Source organism: Dioscorea cayenensis, chromosome 10 (assembly GCF_009730915.1).
Source record: "Dioscorea cayenensis subsp. rotundata cultivar TDr96_F1 chromosome 10, TDr96_F1_v2_PseudoChromosome.rev07_lg8_w22 25.fasta, whole genome shotgun sequence".
Lineage (NCBI taxonomy): Eukaryota > Viridiplantae > Streptophyta > Magnoliopsida > Dioscoreales > Dioscoreaceae > Dioscorea > Dioscorea cayenensis.
Window position 1 is genome coordinate 8,401,730 of NC_052480.1, and position 21,163 is coordinate 8,422,892.

Here is a 21,163-nt window from a genome sequence, read left to right on the forward strand (position 1 = left end):
CATCATTGCTTCTGCTTCATAGTGTCCCTTTCTAGAAGTAGATGAAACATACCCAAAAAAAATAAGATCGTGCTCATTGTTAATGAAACTAATGAGATGTCTTAGAAATTAATGAAAAAATGGCATGAATATCAATGGTGCTAATGACATGTCCTAGAAATTAATGAACAAAAGTTGATCATGATTATCATTGAATACCCTATCAATTGAATCAATGAATAAAAATGCCATGAATGTCATAAATAAAGCATATATAAATCAAGTCAAAGTGATAAACAATGGGAGAGACTTACACTTTCTAGAAGTGACAAAAAATGTAGCTTTTTGTCATACGGCGAATCCCTAAATATGTTTAGTTTCTTCTCATCTTTTCTTAGAGATTGCATTCCCACTAATTCCTCATCCTCGGAAAGCCCATTAATGTTGAAAATTAGGTGATTCAACAATTCCTTTTTCTCTTGAACTTCTTTATGAGATGCTTCCTTGAGTGCATTGGCCTCGGCATTTTGAATTACACATTCAACCATTGTCTTAAAACCCATGGCCACCATCTCTATAAATTGCCAAAAAGTTTCTGAAATTGTTATGATATTTGAGTCCTTAGCACATTTTTTTTTTTCCTTTTTTTGGACTGTAGAGCTTGAGGCATCATTATATGAAATTATGGGTGATGGTGAACTAATAGGTTCCTCCATGGGCATAAAGAAATCATCTCTCTGAAATGCATCACTTTAAAATGGAGAAAAGGTTGTATTACCTCCCAAGCTAATGTTTCCATGCATATATTAGTTCGCATCATCTCCAAGGTTGCATTGCCCTGTGCTCTATCCTTTGTAAAGATTGGGGTGAGATCATTAAAGAATGGAAAGGATTTTCTATAAAGTCATGCTACTTCCTTGTGATTCTGTAATCAATCGTAAGTGAGGGTCAACAAGAGCGTTAGCAAATTAAGCTTCTAATAAAATTGGCAAATGTAAGTAAATTTACCTTAACATATTTATCATGTGCACTTTTCTCACACTCAATGGTACTGTGTTCATGGTTTTAAACAAAATCACTAATGCAAAGTATATCGGTGATTGCTAGTTTTGGTTCTAAAGAGTTTTTCCTGAGATTCTATATTTGGCATAGCCTTCAATGTAGTATGCGTGAATTTATCTTTGATCATGTTTTTAAACTGGTATAGATAGTTATTTCTAAACCTATTCTTTCTCCATCACATTGTGTTTATAGATAACTCAACTAGGGCTTCAATCAAGTACTTGTCTTCTTATGTTATCTAGTAATGTTTGTTTAGACCTCCACCCATTTGTTGTGATTCTTGATCCATTTTGGAAGAAATAAAAATTCAATAAAACACATGTTAAGAAAATAGAGAGTATGCGATCAATACACATGTGAACCTTGTCAAAAGCATTCATAGATATCACCATCAAGGCCTTGAAAACATATTGGTACAAAACAAATGTTCATCTAAATGACTAGTCCATAAAAGCATTAATATTAAGTACATGCATCTCAATTATGGGAATTAATTTGATCACCAAGTGTTAAACATGTATGTAGCCAAATCTAGCCTAAATCTAGCCCACTCATTTGTTAGATCAATAGTTGTAATGATATCGGTATTATCTTCAGTGCTTTCCTCAATCATTAGATTATCAACTTCATTCTTTGTATGGTATTTTGCCATTTCTCTTTAAATACAATTATGCAGTAAACAACATTTGTTAATAATATGTCTTTGAGTGATTATGTTGTAAAAACTTGGACTTGATATAATTTTCCAACAATTTTTTAGAAGACCAAATGCCCTCCCCAATCACATTTCTAGTAGCATCATGCTTTATGTTAAATAACTCTTGAGTTGTAACTGGTTGACAACCATTACCCAAGAGCTTAAGTGATATTGTTGTCCCTGAAAAGGTGCAAGAAACCTGGGTGAATTTGTATATTCAGAAATCAACCAATTAATAGCAACCTATTCTGCAAATAAATATTTGTTGATAGTTAATAGGGTTAGGAGCCCTGTTATTACTAATATTACCTTAAAAAACAAGAACAAATTTTAGTTAATGATATGTATTTTTGCGTAACAGCAAGTGCACGGGTCATACAAGTAGTAAAGTGTATCCGAATGAGTCTAGTAGTCGAATCCTCAAGGACTGGTATAGCTCTCAATACTTGCTCTATTTCTAATATCTAGCTGACTCAAGAGGTTGGATGAAAATAAGTTTAAAGAAATTAAAGAAATGTGGAAAGGAGAAAGGAAAGAGAGATAGGGTTTGGGTTGAAAAGATAGTAGCGAAAAGGACAGTACCCCAGATTAATCCCCTTGACAAAAAATGTATTGACTAGGAAACGATTGCATGTACATCTCCTTGGACCGTAGTGACCACCTACGGAAGGTTTGATAACGTACGTCCTCACTCAAGACTTGAAGTGGACTTAACCCATTCCCTAATGTGTGCCTTAGCTAGATGGAACAACAGATTATCCTCTACACAGTAGATAAGCAAACTAGGGCTAACATGCTTCTTGACTGCAATTGCAACTTCGGGGAACATGCACGCCAAATCAATGCTCACGTAGCTAGCGGCAATTCCTTCATCAAATTTTGCAACATACAAATATCAAGATAATCAACACAAAGATGAACAATCAAAATAAAACAAAGGGAGACCATAAGGAAAATCAATAATCAAAGCAAAGGTTCATAATCTAGGGCACTGGAAAAACGTTTAGCCCCTTATGGTTCTACAATGCATCAAAGAAAAGCAATAAGAGAAAAGAATGCTATCCATAAGACTCCCTTCTTGCTTCATAATCCTCGTCGAAGAGTGCTCTATGATGATCTTGTCGGCTTTCCTCCAATTCCCATGACGATCTCTCCACCAAATCTGACCTTGAATGATGCATGCTCTACCCTCACCGGTGCCTCCAGAAAGAAGATAAAGAAGATGCCCCAAAACCTAACTTTAGGGCTTAAAACACCTTTCCTAATACAAGCACGGTTGTGCTCTTGGCCGTGATCTTGACCGTGCTCTCCCCAAGATGTCTTGGAAATAGTTCTTGGCTCAATTCCTGAAAAGTGCACTGGCTCAAGCACGCTTGTTCTTGTTGCTTGTGCTTCAAGAGAATGCTGAGTGCAAGGAGCACTCAAATCGTGCTCTCTACTCTACAAAAATCCCAGTAAAGTGAATAAGAGCAAGCACTGCCCATACTTCCTCAACACGCTGGTGATAGGGACAGTGAAACCCTACTCTTTGGTTTGTGCAGATTCTAATGAAGTGCATAGGACTATGCACGCCTCGTGCTTCCAACAGTGCTTCCACTTGTGCTTGTCCTGAAAAGTGTATTCCAACACCATTTTGCGCCAGAATTTATCTCTATTCGTTCCTTTCAATCCAAGACCTGATATTATGCACATTTAGCAAATATATCTTAAGTAGCATCAGCTTTATTGTAAAAGTATACTAGAAAGAACAAGTAAATCATGCAATAGGGTATATAAATTATCTATATAAAAATCACTCATTAGTTACTATTTGGAACCTTTAACCAGTTAGGCTTTGTAATAGCATTTTCTAAGAACTCGATCATCATATGTTGAACCTTCCCAACCGGACAAGACATATATATATTGCGTGTCTTGATTGCAAAGACCAAGCACATTAGTAGTTATTTCATATTTTTCATGTTCTCTATTTTGGTCGATCAACTTTTAGCACATTCAAGCGAATATGTGTTCCATTTAATGCTTCGATACAGTTCTACATTGGAGAAAAGCAAATCATTATTACAAGGCATTTAACACAGTTTTTAAAAATAAAAATAAAATATGTTTAGGTAGTATTATCTTGAACATTTTCCATCTATGGTCATTTGAATTTTCAAGAATAAGTTTAGGTTTCTTTAACATGACACCATGGCAAAGGGATAATTGACTTCAAAACAACATGGAAATGTCGGCTAACCGGTTTAGTTGATATGAGAAAGTGAAACTTACTTATCATATTTTTTACGTGGTGTGCCAGTGAAACTTACTTATCATATTTTTTACGTGGTGTGCCACAATGTTTAAGAACATCATGATCATTTCCTTGACAATGACATTTCTTGTACCGTGAAGCCCACTCGATAGTGGTTAATAATCAACATAATCTATGAAAAGCAATGTCAATTCATATGTAGTTTATCAATACACTAAATGTTTCTTTCGTAAACTACATGATACATGTAGTCATTATCTACGACACTTAGTAGACGTCAACTCAATATCATAATGGACGGCATCGTCTTGATCACTTTCTTCGCTTATTACACATAACAGTGATCATGATGTTCATAGCAAAAATAAATAAATAAATAAAAATAAAAATAAAAATTAAAATAAATGCATGCATACATCATGTAAAGTACTTGCTCCGCTTGAACATCTTCCATATTTGTATTAGCCATATCTAAAAAATAACAAATAAAACAATATTCATTTCATAATAAACTTATTCATCTAAACAAATAATTACAATAACACATGTCATCTAAAATAATGTTCTTCAATATAACAAGTAAGCAACCACGAATATATAATCCTTAGAAACCAAAAACCTATAAATTTGGTCAACTAAGCAGGAAAAAGAAAAACAACTATGAATTTTCTAAGTATTGTATTTATTGGGTTTACCACCATTATAACATTAAGGGAAAGAAGTAAGCTGGATAATCTCATTTACTAGCATACAATAAATATGACATTTTCTCCCGCACTATGAATTTAATAAAAATAGGAAAAATTGATGAAAGTTATAATTTTTTCTGGCTATGAATTGTCACTGGATTGTAAGACTAGTGAATGGAGAATCAGATATGTTAAATTATCACAAAATGCTCCTGTTTCAGTTTCATGCTTCTTCAAATTTATCAGTGTTTTTGTTTTGCTTGATCTAACAAGCATTGTTTTTTTTTGTTGAACCCCTGTAGAATGCCTGCTATGTTTTTCAAGAGAAAGCTCATAAACCCAACCATGCAGCCATGCAACCATGCAACCTTTTTTCATGTTGGCTAACTATTGATTTTGATCCAGTGTTGTGTTTATGGAACAAATAGGATAATGTGATGACAACAATAACAACAACAACAACAACAACAATTCTCTTTTCAATTCCCATCCTCTCCGCATACTAATTCTTAGAAGAAAAAAATATTCAATAACCTCTTCCATAGAAAATCAATGCTGATTTTCCTTAGATATTTCTAAAAATATCTATTGATGCTTGTCATTGTTGGAGAGAATGCATGCAAAGCAAGTAACACTATGACTAATCCCCTTGTTTGACTTTTTGTTGACTTGCAAAGCATTTGACCAGCAACCACTAGCTTGCACAAAATAACAACATAACGTATTCTATGTCAATAGAGTTCATAAATCATTACCAACTTCGTAATAAACAAAGAGAAATATCCAGATGATCAGAACCAGTCTAAAATTATAGTTCGAATATTGGAGACAACAATTAATGTTAATGCAAGTTTTGATATCCTCAACCAAATAGAACATTAATACAAAGTTGCAAAAGAATGTTAATGCAAGCATATTTACCTTAATAATGGCAATAAGAGCCAACCTACAAGAAAAGTGAAAACTGGATTATCAACAGCTTTAACAAACTGTAAATGAAAAAATACAACAAAATAAAGTAATCTATAAATAACTATTTCCAAAACATAGGTTATTAGCTCCCGTAACAAACATAGAAGATGACACGTATAAGGACCCCACCTTTTTCCATAAAGATCAAAGTTTTTTAAACAATAGGCAAGCATGTTCAAGCTTTTAACCTTCCAATTCTCCTCTCTATGATAACCTGTGATTGAAAAGAGACAAAATAAAAAAAAAAGTATCATCAAACAAGTTTAAAAAGCCTAAAGCTCATAGATTAACCAAGGATTTTACCTATTGACGAATAATTGGTGTGAGCTTGAAGAGGATTTGAGAGATCACGAGAGGTCGGATAGGTTGGAGAGATTGCTAGAAATTGGGAAGAAAGAGGAAGGAAAAATCCAAACTTGTAAAGCATGGCCAGAAAGGTAATTTTCACACCAAAAAAAACAAAAACAAATCCCTCCAATTTTGGCTAAATTGAGAAGCATCCACTTCTAGCCATGTTATTCCCAAGAAAAGAAACAATTCATGCCTTTCCTAGTTACTAAACAGTGGTCAAAGTGAATGGTGCATGTGATTTCCATTTCTCAGGCATCAATCCATGATCCAAGATGTTACCTTAGTTGATTTGCCTAGAAGGTGTAAATCTATTAGTTGTGAATTTATTTTTAGAAAGAAAATGAGGACTAATGAAACTATAGAAAAATTTTAAGGCTAAGTTAGTAGTAGTAGGTTATGGTGATCTAAAGGAAGAAATATATATGCAATAACTTGAGGGTTGTGTGATTCCTGGTCTGGAGAACAAAGTTTGTGTTGTATATAAAAACTGCATAATTATCATCATGCATTTAGTTGTTGATCCTTTATTAAGCATGCATTTTCTTAGCATTTGTACTGAATTCTTCTTCCTTTTTGTACAAACTATTTTTTTTAGTTACTTTGCATGTAGGAAGCTGGACCTGATCCAAAACTCTGATAAACTGAGGATATTCCAAAGGCAAAGAGAATAATGACAACACTTACTAGGTGGGCTAGCTTTTCTAAGATACATAATCCACCTGTGGTTTGTAAGAGTAACTAAGACCCAACTTTTGACACTGGGTATAAAAGACATCAAAAGAGGGGTTTTCAGGAAGGAGAATGCAGGCAAAAAGATGGTGATGGCTGGACAAGTAAAGAGGGGATTGTGAATTCTTTGAAAGAAGGAAAAAGGAGAAAAAAAAAAGGCTGGGAAATCTGAAGATCAAGTCTTTATGGGCAACATAGGGGGTTTTCCAAGTCTTATTGTGCTGTGATCTTACATGGCTTTTACTTTTCTAGTTTTCTTTTGAAATCAAGACATGGAAGTGTAGAACTTCTTCTAGGTTTGGGATTAGCCCAAAGTTTTGATGATTGATGTGGTTGTTTCTTTTGTGAGGATCTTTAATAATTAATGGTAGATTGATTTGAGTTGGCTTTTGATTTGTGTTTGCATAGCTTGGAGTGTGAAAGCACTTGCTTGCTTTATCATAGGGATCAAGATTAACTAAAAGGTTGTTCTAGGTCTTGAAAATTCTTAAGTCAATCCCTGAAATTATTGAAGAGTATATCTTGAGGGTTTAGTGCTTAATCATTGAGCTTAATAGGCTCAATCAAAATCAACTTGTTATCTCTTGAAAGAGAGTGGCAAGTAATCAAGGATTATATACCCTTCAATTGATCTACCTAAATCTAGTAGAGATCCAAACACATCTTTCATTACTCTTTGTGGTGAGTTCCCAAGCCTAGGTTTACTTAAATCTGATTTATAGTCTACACCCTTGCATCTCTACATTCCTCATTTGTGCAATTTCTCTTTGCTTTGATGCTTTGATTTTCCTATCTTTATATCTTTTAATTTCCTAGATTACCTATTGTTGTAATAAATTAGTAATCACACTTGGTCTTCGTGGGATCGATATCTTAATTATTACTTGGCAAAACCGTATGCTTGTGGTTATGCAACAGTTTGTAAGCTTAGAAAGTCACTTTATGGCCTTAAACAAATTCCCAAACAATGGTATGAAAATTTTAATTAAACCTTATTAAACAATGGCTATGTAGTGAATACTTCCAATTGTTGTGTTTATTCAAAATTACTTTGGTTCAAATTATGTGATTATATGCCTATATGTAGATGATATGCTCATTTTTGGACCAAATTTGAATGTGACTAATGAGACTACAATGTTTTTATCTTCTCAATTTGATATGAAAAACTTGGGAGAAGTCAACATGATTCTTGGTATTAAAATAAGAAAAACCCAAGTCAATCCCATTACATTAAAAAAATATTGAAAAAGTTCAATAATTTCAATGTTATGGCTGTGAGAACACCTTATGATCCTAGCATGTCTCTTGAGAAAAACACAGGTCCTAGTGTTTCGCAACTTGAGTATGCTAAAATTATTGTAAGTGTTATGTTCCTCATGAAACTATACTAGACCCGGCATAGCTTATGCTATTTGTAAATTGAGTCGTTATTCTCATAATCCGAGTAATGAGCATTGTAATGCACTTCATTGCTTACTTAAATACCATAAGGGTATTATAAATTAGTGCTTTCATTTTAGTAAATTTCTTGCTATATTAGAAGGCTTTTGTGATGTAAATTGGGTAATTGATAATAATGAAGTTAGCTCTACTAGTAGCTATATGTTTTTACTTTGGGTGGATGTGTTTTTACCATGGAATTTGAATTTATAGCTCTTGAGTTGGAAAGTCAAGAAGCAGAATGGTTGAGGAGCTTGTTAGTTGATATGCCATTATGGGGAAGATCATATGTACCACTTTTCCTGCATTTGTGATTTGTAGGCAACCATTAGTATTGCTAAAAATAGTGTATACATTGGTAAGAGAAGACATATCCACATTAGAAACAACATTGTCAAACAACTGTTGAAAACCAAAGTAATCTACTTCAAATATGTGCTATCCAAAAGGAATTTGGAAGATCCTTTAACTAAAGGATTGACAAGGAAAGTTGTTCTAGAATTGTTAAGGGGGATGGAGCGTAAGCCCATGAACTGAGGCAGTATGATGAGCTAAGTCCTCTCTATGCATGACCTTTCACATTTCCCAATCCTTATAACATACCGTAGTGCTTGATGAATCCATAACCCTGTGTTTTAGGGGTCCTAGTAAACGGACTTAATGGATTCACTTCCTAATGGATACCATTTTTTATGGAGGTTGAGCCAAGTTGGCTCTTAATGATTTCATAGCCCTCTAATTGGGTGGTCTATAGCAATATAGACTTGATGAAACCACCTACTTTAATGTGAAGATGGGTCGTTGATAAGTGCTTGAAAGAGCATATTTTTCATATCATTTACATTGCATTTAGCATTAGATTTAACATGTTTAGCTCCAAATTAGTACCAAATTTCATTCTTTTTTTCACCACGGTCTTTTTATTTTTGTTTTAGGGTCCAAAGAAGAGAATTCAGGGGTGTTTCGAAGCAAAATGAACTAAGTTACTTAATCAGAGCTCCACCACTGCCGTTGTCCACTCTCAACATTGTCGTTATCAAGCTGTGGCAGTGTGGAATCAATGAGAGCAAAACAAAAGCAACAATGGCCTCACCATGGTCGGTGTGAATCCATCACGACAGTGATCCACCCACACAATGCCCAAAGAAGTCATGGTAGGAGGTGACTTTAGCCCCAAGTAACAACTTACTCACCATGGGCATCGCAACGCCAATGGTGAGACCGTGGTGGACTCGACATTATATAAACCCTATGATTTTCTGATCAAAAGGAGGTTCTTTTGCCGAATTGGGATTGAGTGGCAGGAGTTTTGGAGATCTTAGCGGCTAGAAATGACTTTCTTCACTTTTTCAGCACAATCTGGCAAGTTTTCCAAGGGTGAGTCAACGTATATCATTAGAGGAGGGCGCGCAAAGAGATTCAACACCATCTTGTCAATCTTGGGATTCTCTCGACCTCAACCTTCAGAGATCTATTGGAGGGAGTTTAGTTTAGAAATTCTTCATATATTATTCTTTGTTTTTGTGGATCTATTTTTATTCATATCTTTATTCTTGATCCTAAAGGACCCCAATTTGAGGGTAATTGTATGTATAGGTATTTTTCATGATTGCTTATGAACTTTGATTGATTATTCAATAAATCCATCTAGTATGTGTGATTCATTCCATATTTCTTGAATGCTTATCTTGTTAATGTGGTGAGGAAGATATGCCCCTACATTAGAACACACATGCCATGTTAGATCTATGCATGCGCTAAGAGATTAGGCATAGCTAAGTTTCTGGATTAGGGAAATTGATTGCCCCTTAGGCTTGGGGTTTGATTTGTCCCTTCTAGAGGAGTTCTTGTACTTAAGGCAAACATAGGAGGCTGGGATAGGAAGAGATTCAATTTTAAGTTTCTAGTGATTTAGACCTGGTTGCCAAGAGATTGGGATCATTTGGTCTTTGAATTCTCCTAGTCTAATAGTAGAATATGATTGTAATACTCAATGAATACCATAAGTAACAATCAAGAAAACTGACATTCAACTACCCAACTCCTTTCAAGTGTGCTCAATGATTCTCCACTGTATTGTTTAATAAATTATAGAAGTAGACTAAAAAATAACATAGAAGTTTAGGCTATTGACTAAGTGAAAAAGAAGTAATAGGAGCCTCTCGCCTTCTTGGGGAAATACGACCCTCATGCTCGCTCATGAGATATTACTTAACGACCCATACACATGCGGTATTCACGGACTCACTTTGACATTATTTGTATATTCATATTTATTTTCACACACCCTAGAGATCCATTAATCATCTTCTTTAAAAGATTGTGCTGCTTTTCTAGAGCACTCATGAGATCCTAAGGTGTGTGTATGCCCATTAAAAGAGTTTGGTTTAATTATATTGTAGAACAATAGATAGTAAGTGTCACGCTTTCCGACCCGCGGGCCCTAGGACTCGACAATCGTAGTGACAACCCAAGGAGGGATACCCCAGCACACAACCCTCAGGTCACCGCAAGGTTGATAAAATACCTGTAGTTTCACAAGCCTGAACAAAAAATCACATGAACAAGAATATACAAACAAGGTGTACAATAAAAGCACAGGGGAAGCAATAACAACAAGACTTGATAATGGAGTTCAATAACAGTAGTGATCACAAGTACAATGAAATTTCCAAGAGATTAGATAAACATACAAACCGTGCATAAAGATGTTTCAAATACACTAATGGATCTATGCCCTAATATAACATACAATGCTCAAGGATAACATACACCAACTTAGAAATGAATGAAAATGGACAGTGGATACCCATCACACGCTTTCACTTCCACACTACTGCTTACAAAAAACTGGGAAGAAGAAAGAGGGGTGAGGAACCCAGGTCACTCAATGAGTGGGTTAGCACAAAATCTACATGAATATATTAAAATACAGTAAATATAAATCATCCAAATAATGCTTTACTAATAACAAAAATAGTGTAGAACATAATCACCTACAACAGTAATCATTGATACAAAAATAACGAAAGATAATGTCAAGAAAGCCTTTTTACCCCAACTAGGGCTTTACAACATCGAAGCCATGAAATACTGAACTCGGGGGTCCAAATTATAAGACAAGTTGAACATCAAACCAGGAATTTTATAATAATGCAAATAGATCAGAACAGTTCCACACACACACACACACACACACACACACACACACACACACACACATATAAGTAACTATATGATACGAGTTTCAAAATCCATAAAACATAATACTCACTGCCAAATCAAATTTGTGGAAGATTGCTCTCCTAAGATTGTCAGCTGGGCTTCACCCCCTCATCACAAATTTAATATGACACTATAAAATAAATACAACATGGTCTAGAAACCTCTCTAAACCTTCGCCATGGCCGCGGCTAGGTTTAGAGCCGTTAAGGTACTCATGTCCTTGACATTGACCCATCAGTCCACAATGTGGTGACCTCAGCTTCCTGATGAACACCCAGTCATGGCTTTATATTCCCACCTGAACTAGACCAATAAGTCTGATGATCTTCCACACCACCTCAACAGGCTAGCTATATATATATATATATATATATGTATGTATGTATGTATGAATATATAGGTATGATTCTAATAGATTTATGCTTAATTAATCTCACTCATAACTTAGATGATTTTCACTTCCCCGAATGCTAATCCTCTGTAGGTTCCTTACTTCGAGCCAAAGCTTCACCTCCTTGCCAAAGCACAACAAAATACTAACAAGAATTAGCACAAAATAAATCGAACCCTAAGTTTCTTTAATAAACAACCCTAAATCGATCCTAGGGTTGGCTCAAAACTAGGTCTAAAGGTTACCAATGAATTTCTAAGGTCTGAGCTTTACTCTAGACCAAAGAAGCTAAAGAAACAACTAAAGTTTACCGGTGTTACAATATTGATACAGTAACTAAGACCCGCTATAGTAAAACCGGGCCTAATACAAAGGTTTTTCCTGGATTTACATCATCTAACTTTTAAATTTCATTACAAAATTAATCACAAAGAATCACAACATCACTGGCTTTGATTTAAGCCTCAAATCACCCACACAACATGCTCAAATCCTATGTTTTCCAAGAATTCAAAAACAGTGAAATACGAGTAAAATACGAAATAAAAACTTAAATCGCAACTTGTAGGATACTCACAAGTAAAGGAAGGAAGAAGTTTCTAGCTTGGTTCACAGGAATCGGGTCACTGGAAAAATTCCAAGGGATAACAAGGATTCGGCTAAGAGAAGAAAACAATGAAGAAGAAGAAAGAAAGAAGAAAGTAATGAAAATTCGGGCTGCTACAGTCTTGGGATGCTACAGTGTTGGCTGAAAAAGCTATAGTAATGGGCTGACTATAGCTATAGTACAAGTTGGTTAAAACAGCAAGTTTATGAAGTTCAAGAACAATTTCACTTCATTGATAAAGTTGTTGCCTCAACTCACTATGTTTCAATTCTATCGAAAGACACTGATGCTTAAGTATACAAACCTCCCTTTGCCTAGAATTTATTCCTACAAGCAAACCATTTATGGGGGATTGTTAGAGGAATAGTTGCTAGTAATTATCTTTATCTTTATTTTATTTTATTTGGTGGAGAAAATAAAAAATAAAAAATGAACAAAGATAAACATAAAACTTGTGTTCCCTATCTTCCTCAACTACTTTTGATCTTATCTTTCTGAACTAGGTACCTTTAGAAGATTTTAAAATCCTCTACAGATTTTTTTTTGCTTCTTGGGGAGCTGAGTTATTAGATTGTCGTTCTTTTTTTCTCCCAGCTCTCTTTATGAGAAAAAAATAAAATAAAATAAAATAAAATAAAAGCTTCTAGGCAATTGAAATATGTTGTTCTAAGCTTTTGGCCATGAGTGCATGTATTTGTGCTAACTTTAGTGAGTGGATGGTGCTAACATTAGTGAGTGGATGAGTGCTAACAGTGGCATCACGGTCGTGCTAGATTTGGCTTTTAATGTAGTGGCTCATCCACGACACAGGGATTGGTTCTCCTTCATTTCCTCTCATATTTTTATTATTATTATTATTATTATTATTATTTTTCCAACAACCACAACCCCACTACTAAAATAAAAGAAAAATTGTGATGGAAAATTAATAATTATTGGTATATAATAATAATAATTAGAGTTCAATAAATAAATATAGTTTTTCATGTCATGATTTCATAAAAGTACCATGCTTGATTCTTCCTAAAGATCTAGTGCCAAGCCTACTTATTAACCTTTGTTTCAAAAGCCATTGAGACAATAATGCTTTGCTTCAAACTAATCATTGAGTTAATAGACTATTCATAATGATGTTTACTAGTAATATATTCTCTTCGTTCTTTTTATCTGCGTGGTTAACCGAATCTCACATACTAATAAACTTAATTATTTCACAAAATTTTTAAAAAAATTAGTTATTTTTTCAAAAATTACCCCTAATTTATATTTTCACATTTCTCTCTCATATTTAATTATAAAAAACGAGTTGAATAAAGTGTTAAGGGTAATTTTGAAAAAAAAATAATAAATACTTCTTGATGTTAAAAAATGACAGATAAAAAGGAACATAGACTTGTGACAGATAAAAAGAAACGGAGGGAGTAATATTTGCTTTCATAGTATATATATAATTTAATTTATATTTATTAATGTATTGGCACTGAATTTCTTATTCAAAGTGTTTGTTTTGAAGATAATCCAAAATTGAACCTTATAATTTAAACAAAATAAGAGTATATGTGTTTATTGAACTTGCAATTGCATTCTACATCTCCACACATCTCTAACTTCATTTAAATGAGAAAGCTTATTAAGTAGTTTATATATATATATATATATTTAATTCAAATAGAAAGCTGCTATAAAAACAAAATTCCTCCATCATTTGAAATAATTTAAAGCTTCATTGATTTAATGATCCCATTTTCAAAAGACATAACTAAAAATACAAATTTAAAGAATAAAAAATTAGTCAAATAAAATCAATTTCACCCACATATATATTTTTAATTATTATAAAAATATTAATTAATTAATTATAAATATATTAATTAATACTAATTTTTAAAATAAAAACGAGAAGGGATAAACGTTGACCATGTTTCTGACACTCGGCTACTTCCAAGAACCAATGATGCCTTCCCAAGTAAAACTCTTCAACCGTTAAAATCCGAGGAATTTTGGATTTCTTTGTTTCTAGGGTTTACGACTTCCACATCTTATCCTTCTCGGCGGCCAAATTCGGTACTGGTTTTCACCACGATCCAAGTTCTTTGAGAGAGTTTGTCACGAGGAGGAAGAACCCTTTGAGAATTCCATGGCTATGACCGAGTTTGCAATGGTAATCTTGCTATCTTCTCTGTATGTTCTTTTGTTATATAGGATTTGGGGAAATTTCTTTTCTTTGCAATTGAATTCAAGATTCCTGCAATTTTGATTGGTGCTAGTAGAGGGAATTTTTAAGGGAATGGATATTGATTTGTTTCTCTTCCCTTTTTCGCTTTCATATTTGTTCAAATTTTTAAGTGCTACGTATGTTTAGCATTATTGTTGTTGATTATGTTTTGTGGTGGAGTTTTATTTCATGCCTTATCCAGTGGAAGCCTCTACTTGGTGCAAAATTGTGAAATTTATTTCACATGTATCTTTATAACTCCTTTTTTTTTTTTAAAGCTTTATGTTTGTGGACTAATATCATCTTGTGGGAATATTTTATTTATTTATTTATTTTTAAATTCTTATAGGTGATCTTTAGTTCTGATGTGATATTTCTCCATTACTTATTTGATTAACTTTAAAGAATTTGTTGCTGGAGAAGGTTTGGGGGGATAGGGTTGTTCTTTGAGCAAACTGAAACCTCAAACCACTCAAGTTTTGGTTGAAGGACTGCAATGACAAGTTAAAAAAAAACAGGGGAAAGCAGGAGCAGTGACTTTGATAAATACCCAATTGGTTGTCTGAACAACTAATTTAAATTTTGTCAAGTATTCAGTTTTTAGTTAGTTTTCCTAATTTTTGTTACTTTTTCTTGTTTGTTATATTTATTGTTGCCGGTGCATGTATAAAGTCTGAATTAGAATGTAATAAGAGCTGGCTATATCAGACACTATCAACATCTATATTTTGTTTGTGATCAAAGAATTGACAAGCACAAAGTGCCCTCTTGGGTATCTTTCTCTTTTAAAAAAACCTTTCTTAGCCTGATTTGCATTAAAATCAACTCATAGATATGTCATAATGGCTGTGTTATTTTTTTATATGTTACAAATTTGATGCCAACTTAAAATTTTAAACAACTTTGTTAGGAATTCTCATTAGCCTATCATCATAGTCTTTTTGTGGTGTATATCATATCTATCTCTTTTTACATCCTCTTTTAATGCTAATGCCATCATGTAGGTTGAGGAGCTGGCTTCACTTATCAAAGACAATTTAATCAGCAAGCACCTTATTCTTTCCACAGAAGAGACTCTAATTGATTTTCTTCAAAATAATGCTAGGTACTAATTACAGTAATAGAACTGCAAATTAAATATTTTAATTTTCGGAGTCTTTAATGCTGCAGCTTCTGAATCATATTGGTTATTGTTTATTATTCTTGTGCATTTATTGGTTTAATTTTTGTATTATTTGTGTTTCCATTTCCAAAAACAGAAACTGTGCATTATTTTGGATTTGTTGACATTTATCTTCATCATGAGGAACTTAGAAGCAATGTGGGCAAGTTGAAAGTTGAGGTTGAATTTATTGGAGGTAAAATAGGCCTTGTATAATCATAGTTCAGAAAAGGCCGGGCCATCTTCAATGATCTTGCCACCCAAATATGGCTAGTAATACTTCTAAAATGAAGCACCTAATAAAGTTTATCAATATCAACTAAGAAAAATTGCTTATAAAGTGTGAATATTTCTCTTGTGCCAACAAAATATCAAGGCAAAACTTAGTAGTATTGGCTGGTTAAATTTTATTGCTCAGACAATTTCAACTGTTTTTGTATGTCAGGAGTATTCTTTACTGTCACTTACTTCTCGATGTAGACTCCTTTGTTTGATCATTATTGCTTTTGGTCTTTTATGCATCACAATCATATTATCTGTCCACAGTGTCGGTCATTTTTTATTTTATAATATCAGCAATAGGAGATTAAAATGTCTAAAGAAACATTAATGCAATATAGTGGATGAAATGGCATTTTTGAATGCTATGTGATGATGTACTACTAATGGTAATTATAATCTATGAATGAGAATGTTAGTTTTATTAGAATAACTAATCGTCCGCATTTGTTAAGTTTGTAAATATAGATATGAATGTATAAGTTTGAGTCTTTAATCCTATGAACTTTAGCTTTGGGTTGAATGAAGGTCTATTATGTGTTAGATTTACATCTAGCTTGATATCAAAGCTTGCTTAATTAATTGTTTGCAATGTAGCAAGGGGTGCCATAGAATAATTAATAGTCCCACATTAGTTGAGGCTGTAAATGTAGATATTAATATATAAGTTTAGGTCTTTTATCCTATAAGCTCAACTGTTTTGGTGTAATCAAATCAAGTAATATGTTTGGTTTGTATTTCACATGGGTACTAAAGCTTATTTAATTGGTTTTTTTGCAATGTTGCTACTCTAAAGATATTGATCAATTCCGATTCTTTCTTTTTCTATTGATTCTTTTCCGATCGAGATGTATGGACTAGACTGGCATGCCACAAATCATTGGATCGTACTAAAGTAACTAATAGGCCCCCATTAGTTGAGTTTGTAAATATAGGTAAGAATATGTAATTTTGGGTATCTCATTCAATAAGCTGAAGCTTTTGGGTAGAATTGAGATTGGATAGTATGTGTTTGGTTTCCATCTAACATTTCCAAGAAACATGTTCACCTGATGGTAATAGATAGATTGGTGTTTCTATAACGGCTTTGATAGAATTTCTAAAAGAAAAATATGAAAGTATTTTATCTGTTCAGAAGTTGGCCTTGGCAAAATGACTGCTGTTAGCAGTTTCCTTTTTTCAGCAGTAATAGAGTTTCTACATTTTGTGAAAAAGTAATTGAGGTTGTCAATGATAGACTAGTTTTCAACACCCGGGAAAACCTAGAAACCTCAATGCATCTCTTAAAAAACTGCGCACATGGGACAATAGCTGACTAGAAAGAGATCTCTACAGCTTTGGAAGCATGAAGAGCTTTATTATTTTTAAGCCTCTTTTTTCTAATGGACTAATCACTGTCATTATCTTAATGTTCTTTTGTGATATTTTGAATACTATCATCAAATAATCTTTGCTATCTTGTTGGTTTGTTAAATATAAGTTATTATCCTCAGCATCGTGAACTTGTTCTTGGTGCAGTTCAGATGGTGTATTAGAGCTTCAACCAACAAGTCCATATCATCGCTTGCTTTTGCATCGTCTTGCGGATATTTATGGGTATGATTATATATATTTGATAGGTCGTCTGTAGATTTAATTAATGGAGATCTGACATAATTTAGATAGGAAATTTTGCTGCTGTTATCTCACTAGTTGTTTCATTATTTTGTCATTATAACTTTAGCCAATAAACTTCTGTCCAGCTTTGCTCATGAATCTGTCGGTGAAGGAGATGATCGGCATTTAGTTCTGATGCGATGCCCAGAATCAGCCATGTAAGTTGGACAATAATCCTCTTTGAAACCTTTTGATAATTTGCTGTTTCTGTTATATATGTGAATATGGTATTTTTCTTTTGTTTATCTGTGTGCATTTTGTAATTATTTGAACATTTCAATGTGCTGAAAATGGTTTTAACTAATGTAGCAGTGAAGCAATTGTACTTTTATGCCAAAGCATTTGATTTATTTTTCCAGAGAGGTTCTCATGTATGTTAGAAATTTTTTTTTGATGATTTTCGTTAACAATAATTTTCTGCCATACATTTAATTTTGCTATTGGATGTCATTGATACATGCATTTATTTTTTGCAAGAGCACAATCTTTATAGACGCATCTATTTTGGTGAATATTATTTGATAATTTGGCTCTCAGTATTTCGCTGTTGCTTTACAGTATCTTAACTGTTACTTGTTTCCATCCCAACTACCAAATTAATGGGGTTATGCTGTGTCTTCCTTTGACTTTTGATTTAAATCATTTTGAACAATTCGTCTTGATTTTTTTAATATTCTGAAATCTTTTATGCATCGTTATTTTTGTTTCATATTTTCTGGTTCAACTCAATTATGTGAAGTGTATGAGTGGCCTGTCTATGCTAAAACTACGCTTGCTTCTTCCCACAAATTCTTGACTCTGTTTTCGGTATGGCAGACCATCAATCCTTGTCAGTGATATAGTTTATCAGTATGATGATCAATCATCCACATCCTTGCATCATATCTTAAGGAGAGAAGAAGCTCCAGGTGGCACCTTGATTCCAGTCTCTGTTATTCTTCTTTCAGGCAAAAAATAAAATAATTGATTTAAGATGGTCAGACATGCTATGATTTCTTTACATTTTTTACGATCTCTTAACAATTTTGGTTCCTATGCTATCTATGTTGATATCAAAGTTAACAAGTTTTATCTATTGTAGCTGATTTTATTGGACATGCTATTATTATCATCAATGAGAAATGAAAACTGGAGTTTGATAGAAGCATATAACTGTGTCAATATTCATAGCTGGAAATAGAGGGCCTGGAGATGGAAAGCTAAGAAAAGCTCGATGGAGTAGACAAAAGATATATGAATCTGAGTTTCCTAACATTGATGCATCATGAGTTAAAAAACTAATTTCTGGTAGACTTTGAGATGTTTGTAGATTATGTTAGTAGTCCTGTAATTACTCAAATTTTATTTTTTATGTATAATCTTTGGTCTAATCTAAACTTAGAAATTCATATGCATTGATTGTCTTTCGAACATATATGCTGAATAAGGAAAAGAATAAGAGCATTTACATAATAAGTGGTCTCAATTGGTGTTGAACTTATTAGGTTTTTCACCATTTGCTATGACTGTTTTGCTGCCATTGAGTTCTGCAAGAAATTATGGCTACCAATATTTACATAACATTTTTCAGTACACTATTTATGCGGAATTTCTATGTGAGAATGCTCTATTTGAACTATACTTGTCCTGTGCTCTTTTCCAGTTTCAAAGTCGACACAAATTACACAACCTTCAATTACATTTGAGCAACGAGAAGCCGCTTATTTAGCTGCCCGCGAGCGAATCTTTTCTCTGCAGGAGGGTGATGAACATGAAGTTGTTGTTCCGAAGTCTCGTAAAGTTCCTTTAGTTGCCCAAAGGATGATATCACATGCGCTAGGCCAAAAGATTTGTAGTGCCAAATCTGTTGATCAGCAGAGCATTCTGCAAAAATGTGAAGAAACATCACCAGCTGATGATGGTAAAAACGTTACAGGACAGCTGAACTCTACTTTCAGCCCCACTGAAGGCAAAATTACTCAGCCTATTAGTGACTTGCCTTCCAGTGGAAAGAAGCTCAATGAAGAAGAAGCATTTAAAAGTAGTCCTGGTTTCTCTAATGTTGATAGAAAGGTGCAACAGCCATCCAGCAAAAAGGCATCCAATGGAACTTTGATTCCAAGTGGGTGCAATCGAAAAGTGGTTAGCAAGCAAAACCTGGAGAGAGAACAAATAGGAGCTGCCAAGAGGATGTTCGCCAATGCCTTGGGTCTACCTTCTACCAAGGGAAATCATGGCCTTCAAATGAAATCAAATGAAGGCAAGAAATCTATTAGCCATGACACATAGGAGTTGGTTGCCGAGAACAACAGGAACTTTGGGCATTCCTCAAGAAAAAAACTGCACAGTTACAGTTTTGATGCTAGTGGAAACTCAAACCTTGCGAGGTCTGGTGGAGAGCAATTGGTTGATAAGAGAAGAACATATCTATATTCCTATTACATGAAGAAAAAATTCGATCAAATCCAGCTTGGTCGTCGAAACAGATGCTGTACCTGAAAGAGATGGAATCAGAACAAATGGAAATGTGGTTTTGTCATGCATGATGAAATGAACCTCTCGAAATTGATTTCCTTGTTGTTTTATTTTGTTTCTTTCGAGCTTCAAAGTTAATGGAGATCATGATATTGAGATGAATTTTCGAGATGTTTAACGTACTGTGGCAGACAAGCAATGGTGTAAACTTGTACAATCAAACCTAGTTTGATCCCTGTCTTAATTTATGAAAAATGAAGCTTATATTATGTGAAGAGCTGAGAGTCTTGTTTTTGTTATTCAAACAGGAAGTTTCTACAATGAATGGTTACTGTCTTCTGGTCATCATCAGGTTTTCTCAAGTTCTAATTTTATTTATTTATTTATTTTTAATTTGCATTGTACATTGTAGTTCATATGAAGGATGATTTCTCATTTGCTGTCATAGAATCAAGTATGTAAAATGTGTTCGCAGTTCAAGTTTTGATATGATATGATTTTTGTTTAGATGAATCTAATATATTTAGGAAATTGACTTGGTATGGTCTAGGATTGAAGGATGTGATGCTGGGCGTTCGGTGGGACAAGGATTTCAACGTCTTTGGTAGTATGTTTAGATGAAAAGATAAAAAAGGTACAAAGATGTGGCTTGTTCCCAATTTAGATTTTTGTGGTGCTTGAATTCGGTGTACTACACACTATAATCATTGGATATCGGTACTGTGATAATGGATTTTAAAATGAATGATTTAAATGTATTTTTATTATAATGTATACTTATATAATAATTTGGTGCAATGCAGTTTGTGTAAGTAACATTTACTTCCAAAATAAAGCTGAAATTTATACCACTTAATTCAATTATTATTTATTGTTTTTTAAATTCATCAAATTTAGCAAAGAAAAACAAGGGACATGTATAAATCCACATTTTTATATATTATGCAGCTCTCTCACATTTCTTTAGATTCAATGTATTACATTATAATTTTTATACG

The 21,163-nt window shown here is 33.6% G+C and overlaps 1 protein-coding gene across 1 annotated transcript; it reads left to right on the forward strand.

The window, feature by feature from the left end:
* The first annotated feature begins 14,315 nt into the window (after positions 1-14,315).
* LOC120270575 lies at positions 14,316-20,440 on the forward strand. The gene is made up of 6 exons (XM_039277624.1): positions 14,316-14,560; positions 15,619-15,719; positions 17,574-17,651; positions 17,798-17,869; positions 18,528-18,619; positions 19,354-20,440. Exons 1-6 carry the CDS (start codon positions 14,537-14,539, stop codon positions 19,977-19,979), a joined length of 993 nt encoding a protein of 330 aa, XP_039133558.1. The 5' UTR covers positions 14,316-14,536; the 3' UTR covers positions 19,980-20,440.
* The last annotated feature ends 723 nt before the right edge of the window (positions 20,441-21,163 follow it).